General features: G+C 39.8%; 1 protein-coding gene across 1 annotated transcript; it reads left to right on the top strand.

The window, feature by feature from the left end:
• Window positions 1-30: 30 nt before the first annotated feature.
• sinhcaf (SIN3-HDAC complex associated factor) lies at window positions 31-9,264 on the top strand. The gene is made up of 6 exons (XM_049724358.1): window positions 31-173; window positions 3,884-4,011; window positions 4,076-4,175; window positions 4,346-4,469; window positions 4,626-4,776; window positions 5,112-9,264. The coding sequence occupies exons 1-6, from the start codon at window positions 36-38 to the stop codon at window positions 5,440-5,442; spliced, it is 972 nt and encodes a 323-aa protein (XP_049580315.1). The 5' UTR covers window positions 31-35; the 3' UTR covers window positions 5,443-9,264.
• The last annotated feature ends 879 nt before the right edge of the window (window positions 9,265-10,143 follow it).

Here is a 10,143-nt window from a genome sequence, read left to right as displayed (position 1 = left end):
GCGGCCTCCAAAATGGAGGCGTGTTAGGGCGGCGCATGCGCACTCGTGTCCACAACTCTCCAGTCCGGCCCACAGGCGCAGACATCAACAAGAGACGCGTAGTCCTGTTTGAAAACACAAACCCTAAACGGAATACTACTTTTGTTTTCGCCAACTTTACACAACTTTGCAAGGTAAGCATTCGTTTTTTAAATTTTTTTTAAAATTATTATTTCAAAGCTGGTGGGTTTGGAGTCTTCGGACTCTTAAGCCATATAATTTTACAAACTCCTCCTGAGTTGTGCGATTTCCCTCTGTTCAACGGCCGTTAAACGCGTGACTCGCCGTTATGAGATTAAAGTTGCATTTGAAGTGAAGAAAAATGCCGAAAATGTCTTTTTGTTAAAAGAAGAAACTGATCTTGCTGTATTCGCAACGCATGCAATGGCTGTTGTTGTTCGTAGGTCGATGAAGCTGGTAACCGGGGCCGGGGGGGAGGGTGTTGTTGCGGAGCGGGTAAAGCAACCACTTCAAAATATCGAAATAAGTCGTTTTTTTACAATAGAATAGTTGCATAATTGTGTGCGTTTGTACGCTTTAAAGTGTACATTGTGGCGCTAGTGGGGCGTGTGTCCCAGCCAAGTTGGAAGAGCTCTCACGCCCACCCGTGTGCGGGAGCACGCGGCGGCAGGCTGTCAACAAAACAAGCTAACACGCACACATCGCTGTCCCCGGCAAATGCTACACTTTGAAAAAAAAAAAAAAAAAACATTGTTTCTCCTCCGCTAATATTTATTTGCGTTTAAGAACAGAAGGTTGTGCATGTTCCACGACGCTTTGAAGAAAAAAAGCATCGAAGTGGACGCTGCTAAAGAGTTCAAATTACACCATTACGTTTTCGTCGAGAGTGAAAATGGGTTTAATTTTCGACTGTTCGACTACTTGGCGTTGTAAAACGAAGTAAACGTCGTCGAGCACACCAAACAAAGTAGCCTAGTAGCGGTGCATTATTTTTTAAAGATGGGTGCGCATGAAGCAGGTCGTGTGGCGTGCCATGCTGCCTCGGCCAAAGTGTGGGCGGTGGAAAACAAAATGACGACTTGCACTTTTCGGCTTCAGGAAACCAAGCTAAAGAAGAGGTCGCGGTAGTTTTGATGGTGATTTGTGGGACTTTTAATAAAAACCGTGTGAGGGATAATTGTGTTAGTTTGTATCACATCTCCCTCCGCCACGCGCTATTTCCGCCGCCTTTCAAGTGTGTGTTCGTTGCCATGTTGAGTTACGTCACAGTACTGTAGCTGTTGCGGAGATCGCGTGCTGCTACGAAGATGCGCCACTTCGGAAACGACTTGTAAGTCGAGTACAGTTGCGCTTTGATTTAAGATCTGAATTTATTCCGTGACCGTGCTCGGAAGTTAAAAAGTAACACGTATCTCAAACAATCTTTACCTTTTGAAAGCAATGGCCAGTGTACTTCCCTCTGAAAAACGCGCCAACAAAATTGGTACAAGATGTTTTATTTAAAATTTTAAAAATGGCACTCCTAAGCATAGTTTTTGTTCTCATAATTCTGTACTTGTCTGCCATGTTGGAGTACAGGTACAGATTGGAAGCACAAGTTGGGCAATAAGTGGAAAAAGTAGCAATGCATTTTAATTTGTTCACTTCGTTCCATTTATCAGCTATCTATTCTTCCATCTATTTTTCCATCCATCCATCCAATCTTCAATAAGGTGTTCAGAACAAACATACATGTTAAAAATGACTGGCTGTTATGCTAACTGTACTTTAATATGCATACTACTGATTATGGTATTATGTGTGTGGCACTGTGTAGGTTATAAAATGTTTTGTCTTAACAGAGCATAGTGGACAATAACAATACATTAAAAAAAATTACCATGAAAGAAAAGTCACTTTTCAGCATGAGATTGTTCGTAGAACAATGATAATTATTATTTGAACACTTTGAATCAATTTTGCTCCTTATCCTGTCAGAACAATTAAGCAGTGAAGGTCAGAGATGCCCACGATTTTAGTGAGTTTACACTTGACCTTTACTTTTACACAAGTTACAGTGGCTTTCCTCATAATAATTCTGACCTTCAAAATTAGATTTGACTTAGTGGGCTGCACACAAGCAGGGTTCCCAGAAAGCCTTCAAAAGGAACTGAAGGCATTTATTAAGCTTGCATATTTTCCATCTTACAAATGTCACTCTGTGGTCGAATTGTGTCAGGAAGTCAATATTGCTTTTTTTGTGTAGATAAGATTTAGGGAGTTTGCTTGCTGTTATGTACCTGCAACATGCCATTGCTGTCAAAATATGGCATGTTAATTTTAAATGGTATGGCAAAATATTGCACAAAAAAAACATTTTAATTATAAACTCCTACTACGTTTCAGTGAGTGATTGTGGCAGTAATTACCTGTATTTAAAGACATTCTTACAAATGTTTTCCAGAAAAAAAATAATGTAAATAATCTCATTCAAGTATGTGACAAAATAAATATCTTTGAAAATTTGCATTTGTGCCAACAAAAACAAATTTAGTTTTTACATTTGCAATGCTGACTTGGCTAAAACAAACACCACACTTGAGTTTTACCACTGTGTCACTCACAAAATATTAACAAAGTGCCCATATTTTTGTGAAAAAAAATGATTAACATATAATTTTACATTTGCAAAAATCACATTTGTCAAATTAAAGGCCTGTAGTAAATATCTACAGTGGTCGGTTGAGCCAAAGCATATATTTCAAGTTAGAAGACCATCTTGTGGCACCCCACCTGACAAAAATGTCCCAAAAAGTGGACACGCAGGTACATTTTATACCATCTCCCATTCAAATGAAAAAAAATAAAATAAATTCTGGCTCTCGCTGTTGTCATTGATAGATGAAAAAAGGCACATTATAATTGGACCAAATTTGGTTAAATAGTAAAAATGCCCTCTTGATGTGTGGTCTAATCTAATGGCAGTTATTACAAGCATCTGTATGTTATTCGTGTTGTTGGATATCCACATCCGAGTGTGCTCTCTGTGCGCTGTGATATCTTTGTGACTTCATACTGTCAGAAGACCCTCTAGGATTGATGGGGGGGAACGCGCACACACACTCTCAGTCCAAGGGGGGTGCGGCTCTGCGCGTTTTGCCGCAGTTGTGCTCACCATGTGCTGTTGAGACTCCAGTTTTGCCTAGCAACATAGCGGCATCCCTCTACAGTGGGCGTGCTCATTGCATTCATAATCATGGTTGGACTTTTCAGTCCACGTCAATGCTCGCCTGCAGCTTGGGCGTGCGTGCCGTGTAATATTTTGGACTGGCCAAAACCAAGGCATGCATGCCGAGAACTCAGCATGGTGACATGATCTGTCTGACACGCTGTCTGACTGTTGACCTACTTCCCCCCGACCACACACACATCCAACAACACCAGCCCATGTGGGTCACAGCAAAGGATGCAAAAAAAAAAAATCATTTAGGGCTTGGTTCGTGACTAAGCATCCCATTTTGGGATTAATTTACACGTGAAACAAATACGATAAAATAGTGGTCTTTGTTGGACTTTCCTTCGTGCCCAATTACGATTTATCACAGGGGATACGTATATTTAATTTTATAGGACATAGTTTTACTCCCACCGCCTACCTGGGGTGATTTGACTTGAATTAGAATTATTCAAATGACTGATACGATATCTATGATATCTTAATTTATTGAGATGATCTGTCCTATATTGATGTATCTACACTGGGTGTTTTTTTTTTTTCTTTTTAAACTTTATTTGTGCTTTCTCAGCACACATGGGTGTGTATTTGTCATCAATCAGTGTATTTTGTTGAAGTCATTGAAAAGGTTACAATTTATAACATCTAACTGATTTTTTTTGCTCGCAGATGTTTGGCTTCCACAAGCCAAAAATGTACAGGAGTTTGGACGGCTGCTGCATCTGTCGAGCAAAGTCCTCCAGCTCTCGCTTCACGGACAGCAAGCGCTACGAGAAAGACTTCAGGAGCTGTTTCGGGTAAGTGTAGAACAGAAAAAGTGAGAAAGTGTCACTTTTTGCCCCCTAACGAATTGCCTTGCAGATTGAGCGAAACGCGGTCTGGAGAGATCTGCAACGCTTGTGTGCTCCTGGTGAAGCGATGGAAAAAGCTACCGGTGGGAACAAAAAAGAACTGGAACCACGTGAGTGTGATACCTCGGCCGAAACACTGCCAGAGCTAGGAGTTTCTTCCTTGGAGGCAGGGGGGGTTGATCTCTGCGAGGGATGGGTGGAAATACACATTAAAAAATATCAATTAAAAGTCTGTGATATAGCGAGTGAACAGTGAAAGTTTGAAGTCTTGTCTGCGCAGGTGGTTGATGCTCGAGGTGGGCCCAGTCTAAAGTTGACCTCCAGGCCCAAAAAGATCAAGTCCATCAGCAAGAAAGCCCGTCCGAGCCAGATCAACAGGCTGCAGAAAGAGCTCAAAAGAAACAGTTAGTTCTGCCTTCTGTACTTAAACCTGGCATGTAGCGTGTAGTGTTTCTTTGTAAAGTGGCACGAAAACAAAATATCAGAATGAACCTTAAACTTTATATGGGAACTTAATTTGACCTGCTATGAACTTTTGGTGCTCTCTTACGCACCTTTAGATTCGGACGCACACAGCACCACATCCAGCGCTTCCCCAGCTCAGTCTCCCAGCTACAGCAATTTGTCCGATGACGGCTCGGACACTGAGCTCAGACAAGGGTCTGGCCGCTCACCTGTCTTCTCCTTCCTGGATCTCACCTACTGGAAGAGGTACAGTCGTTTCAACTGCTCAAGCAGCGATTACAAAAAATTGTAACGTCATTATTAATTTTTAAAATGTGAGACCGCACACTTGAAACAAAAGTGCTTTTTCAAGTGAAGTCAAATTTATTTATATGGCCCTTAATCACAAAAAGGTCTTAAACGTCACATGGCCACAGTTAACAAATATTCTCAACATCCCCTGATCTTAACCTCCAGGAGGGCAAGGAATAACTCACAAAACCCCAACTGGGGAAAAATCTGAAACCTTGAGAAGGGACCGCCGCAGTATTGGAGGATGTTTGTAAAAGATTGTTTGATGATTGCTTTTTTGTTTTGTCCAGACAAAAGGTGTGTTGCGGAATCATCTACAAGGGTCGCTTTGGTGAGGTTCTCATCGATCCCCACTTGTTCAAGCCATGCTGTCGCAAGAAGCAGCAGCAACAACAACAACAGCGGCACGAGGAAGAGGACGAAGATGAAGAAGATGAAGAGGATGATGACGAGGTGGAGGAGGAGGAGGTGGAAGTTGAGGCGGGAGATGTGCCCGTCAGCCGCGTGACGTCCACATCCGAGGAGGAGCAGCAGGCAACGGAGACCACAATGGCGGCGGTAGCGCCGGCGGCGGCACAGCTATGTGTTACCGTGGTGACGACGTCAGAAGGAAGCTGGTAAAGTCGCAAAGGTCTCCTACGCGCATTTCCCCACCCCGTCCTCCTCAAGCACTTGCAAGGCGCATCACGCTGCCTTCGGTGATTTAAAGCAGCTGAAGATCTTCTAGTCTTCTCTGTCAAAAGGCTAGAGATTTGTTTGATGTATTGGACCAGTGTTTCCCAACCTTTATTGAGGCAAGGCATGGACATGGTTAAAACAATCACACATCACACTATCAAAAAATGTCATGAAAGTGATGACACGGTATTGAAAAGTTACAAAGGAGTGTACATTTTCCAGAAAGTTTCCATTAAGATGGGCTATTTTTTAGGGTATATTCCCGTTTGGCAACCTTCCCTCTAAATCACAGCGGTGCCTTGTAATTCAAGTTGCAAATCAACTTACTCCATTGGAATGAACTGAAATGCCATTAATCTTTTTTAGTCTCTGCCCCAACAAACATGTTTGCAATTTGTATTTTTTTTAATTAGAGGAAACTACCGCTCTTTATTGTACTTTGTAAAGACATGAGAACATTCAAAGAATTAAGCAGTTTGTGCTCATGATTAATCAATTGATAAGTGGCACGAATATTGACGACACAGAATTATATGCCTGTGATTATTGTTATATTGTCAGTCATTGTAAGCATTAAGATGAATTGAGTTTTTGGGGTGCTTTAACACTTTGTATAAGTCTCTATGTCAATAACTTGACTCTTATCTCATGTCACAAGTATAATTGAAAGTACTTAAAGGCACCACTGTAACTTGGAATTGAGGGTGATTCGGGGGAAAATTGCCACATTCATGCACATATACAAACATTTTGTTTTGCCATAAGGCATTAGTCCAAAAGAACAACAAGTACGACATTTCAACATATTTTTGTTAGTGGAACTTCACAAATTTAAAGTTCCCTATTAGAGCCAACCTTGAGTTTTGTATTGTCATTTTAACCACATAAACACATCCCTATTACCATGGCATACTGGTTGGGAATCACTGTACTGTAGCTGACAGTTGACATACGGACTTTGATGTCTTTCATCTTGTACTGAGTCTCACCTTTCTGACAAATGGACCATCTCCCTTTTTTTTTTGTCTTTAGATACATGCTGGACTTTTAGTTTGCAGGTACGTTTAGATCCCACAATGCCATATGGTCAATCCTTGTATCTTCCCCAAGACCTCTGTATTACTTTGAGGTTCATCAGCAACAATTTTGGATGTAAACCTCAAAAGAATGAGCATTTAGAGCACATTTAGACAAACACACACACAGCCCTTTTGTCACGAAAGAATTTAAGAGACGTTGAAGATTTTTTGTGTTTCGCCTTCTATATGCGCCGTAATCCACCGACTATTCTGCTCATTTTTTTTGGTCACCCCACTCCTGTAATGTTATTCGGTAAAAGACAATTGAGATTTTTTTGAGATAGTGTTGATATGATTTGTCCTCACTAGTAGAAAAAGAATTAAATGCACTAGTAGTTTCGTACACTACTTTATGACAGTTGACTAGGACAGCTTTGGCGTACGAGTAGGACTACATAGAACTTGTGATGCAAAACTGACATCTGCAGGCTACTAGTACTACGAGTGAAATGATTTTATTTCAGGGGTTTGCAGTCATCATCTAGTCTTGTGTGCAGTTTTGCCTCAGTAGTAAAATACAGTTGTCCTATTAGTTTGCCAAAGTTGTTTAACAAAGCGCATACTATTCAGGACCTTCAACTGGATTTTCAGGATCCTGAAAAAAATCTCAAACAATGGCTTCTTCCTGTTCCAAGCGTAACTTGAGTGATACTCGCTCCGTCAAGAGTTGGTGTATGCCAACCGGATTAGTGTGACGTGTGTGCAAACATTGACTGAGCTGTGCTCCAGTTTGAAAGCAGGCAGGCCTATTCACAGCTTCAACAGCAAATACACCAGCCTTACTCGAGCGTCTCTCTTCCTCTCTCGCACACACAACATGCTTATAGTGTTCATTCCCAATCAATTTTGACGAACATGAGTGAGAGACAGAGGGGAAAAAAAGGGCCAGTCGCGTTTATTTATTGTGGCCTCAGCAACACATAGTGCATTTTTTTGCATAACTGGCAAAGCCCACTCATCCAAAAGACCCCCACGATCTGATGCATGAGTCAAATAAATTGCATGGCCTTATAGAAAGTGTAAATCTTACTTATTTTAATTCTTGTTTTTATTTTGGAGCAATTTCTCTTGATGAGATTATTTTTGTACGCAAACAGGAAAAAAAACAAATGTGGGAAAAAATAGAAGTGTCTTTGCATAACAATAACACACACCACGACAGCAAAAACAGAGAATCAGCTTTTCAGCAATATCGATATCAACCATTTCTGTCATTCCCCGGTCAATATATGATGTAAAAGTAACTTTATACATGCTTCTGGAGAGCTGTTCCTCCAGTTCAATTTTCTTGATATCAATCTTAAGAGCCATGTACTAGTACACTAGTTGTCTTCACTAGGAAGACAATTTGGAACGCTATCAGGATATCTATTCTACTGTATCTCCTGTCAACTAATGACAGTATTTCCTCAAATATGAGCGTTTTTTTTTTTTTTTTTTATTGGAGACCCCACTTTTAAAATGAACATTGTCTATAATTTACCTAATAATCCATTTTAAGATTGTACTAGTAGACCAAAAGTGGCACAAGTAGTGACCAAAAAAAAAAAAACTACTACTACTGAGGCATTTGTTTTATAGTAGTGCCATGAATTGTATACTAGTACATGGCCCTTAAGATGGATTTTGTTGATATCAAATACATGTTCTAATGGCTTTAGACACAAGCTAAAATTCTATGCCAATGCTCTTGTATACCATAAATGTGTTGTGATACCTCCAGATATCATCTATTTTGTAAAAATCGGTTTGAGAGAGGTGGATTTTTTTGTGTATTTATTTTTTTCAATTTTTGACACTGCTCACTTGTGTAATAAAAGATCTTTCTATTATTTTGCTTACCTAAATGTTAGGGACACCTCCAAGCGGCATGCAAACTGACCGAAAGTGAAATTTTCTTAATTTTTCTTTCTGCGCTTGCTTAATAACTGGACAAGTGAGCGTAGAAGATGACTATTCATCAAGTGGAAGCCAAAGCACATTAAAATTCCTCTCTTTTGCCCCCCAATGTCAAAAGCAATGCAGGTTTTCTAAGGACACTTGTGCTTGTCTGAGGTCATTTGTATGTATGTTTGTTGTTCTTAAAAAAAAAAAAAAAAGGAAGAAAAAAAAGAACACTAATATGACATTTCATATTGTAGTCGGGAGGCAGCTGTTAGATTATGTATATATTACAATCTTGGGTGGGCCCTGAAATTGTTTGGTTATTTATTTATTTCATATTTATTTCTCTCTCGTTGCATCCCTGCTTCTTGAGTTGTAATACTTGCTCTGAATTCTTTCTATCTCAAGCGGCCGCATCGTGAAGTTTAGCTGCGCAAATTCTCCCGTGAGATTTGCGGTCACATCAAATGACTCGGTTGTCCCTACTTGTGAAGTGTTACATATTTATTTCCTTGTCATTTGACTTGTGTACAACCTAACTTATTATCTGCCGTCATTAATTTAGATGTGTGTCACCGTAGACTGAGCAGCTGGTAGATTGCAACAGAACTGTATTCCACTCTCCCTGTTTTTAGTCCCGTAGCTTAGACAAAGATCACTAGGATCCACCGCGCTAGACTATGCATGTATTGTTTGCTTCGCATTTATTTCGCTTACACGTTAGAGGACGCGCTTTTGTATTTTTTATACATCATGTACTTTTTTTACTTGTCCCTTAATAAAAGTAATTTTGTGAGTTTTATGGGAATGTTCTGTGTCAATTTGTCTTCAGAACACAAATCTGCAGTTTCAAGCAGGGGCAATTTCTACTGTGCCCCAAAAATAATTTGTGTTCTGTAAACCTCATTAAAATTTCACTGGTGGCTCTTCTGGGAAGGAATAAGTAAGAGATGTAAAGGTAGTTCATCATTGTTCAAAGTTATGTGTAATTGGGGAAAAAAGTATTTATTCTAAGACTGGTTGCCAACAAGTGAGAGACAAAAGTCATTAAAGCAACAAAGACAATATGATATAATAAAGAACATACATAAAACCCCACCCCTAATGCAGCCCTGCTGGGTGAGAGGCCTGGTCCTATGGTCTGCTAAAAATGACATTTTGTTGACATCAAGCCGAATATTTTCTTTTGATTCTATATGATATCAGCTGATGTTGGGTAAAGGTCACACAGGAGAGGGTGCAAAAACAGAAAATAAAACTGTCCACAAAGATGAAAGTGATAGTCGCACAAGGCCTGAGATTAAACACAGTTGCCTATTTTTATTGGACACAGCATATGCAAGATCCGGAGTAGGCTGACAGTCTGTGTAGTTAAAGTACTCTTTCGTTCACTAAAAAGCACATCATTGTTATATTGTGTTTTTCTTCATTTTTGGTGGACATTCTATTACGCCCCCCCCCCCCAAGCGTTTTATTTTGAAGTGAGCAAATGTACAAACTCAGCGTAGAATAAATACTGCTAGTCCTTTTAGTAATTTTGAGAATGCCAATAATGATAATAAATTCATCATATTCATATTCTGATCATATTTGGTGCTAATGTTCATAGTGCCTTAAGAATATGTCGTAATTTACCACCTCCTTAATGTTTTAATTTTTTATGTTTGTGTGTATGTATTTT

The sequence above is a fragment of the Syngnathus scovelli genome, chromosome 6, assembly GCF_024217435.2.
Source record: "Syngnathus scovelli strain Florida chromosome 6, RoL_Ssco_1.2, whole genome shotgun sequence".
Taxonomy (NCBI): Eukaryota; Metazoa; Chordata; class Actinopteri; order Syngnathiformes; family Syngnathidae; genus Syngnathus; species Syngnathus scovelli.
Note: the sequence above shows the minus strand (reverse complement) of the source record. Positions and strands in the feature narration are given on the sequence as shown.

Coding starts and splice junctions, on each gene's coding strand:
- sinhcaf (XM_049724358.1), top strand. CDS start 36: ATGCGCACTCGTGTCCACAACTCTCCAGTCCGGCCCACAGGCGCAGAC. Junction 174..3,883: donor ACTTTACACAACTTTGCAAG/GTAAGCATTCGT, acceptor TTTTGCTCGCAG/ATGTTTGGCTTCCACAAGCC. Junction 4,470..4,625: donor GAAAGAGCTCAAAAGAAACA/GTTAGTTCTGCC, acceptor ACGCACCTTTAG/ATTCGGACGCACACAGCACC.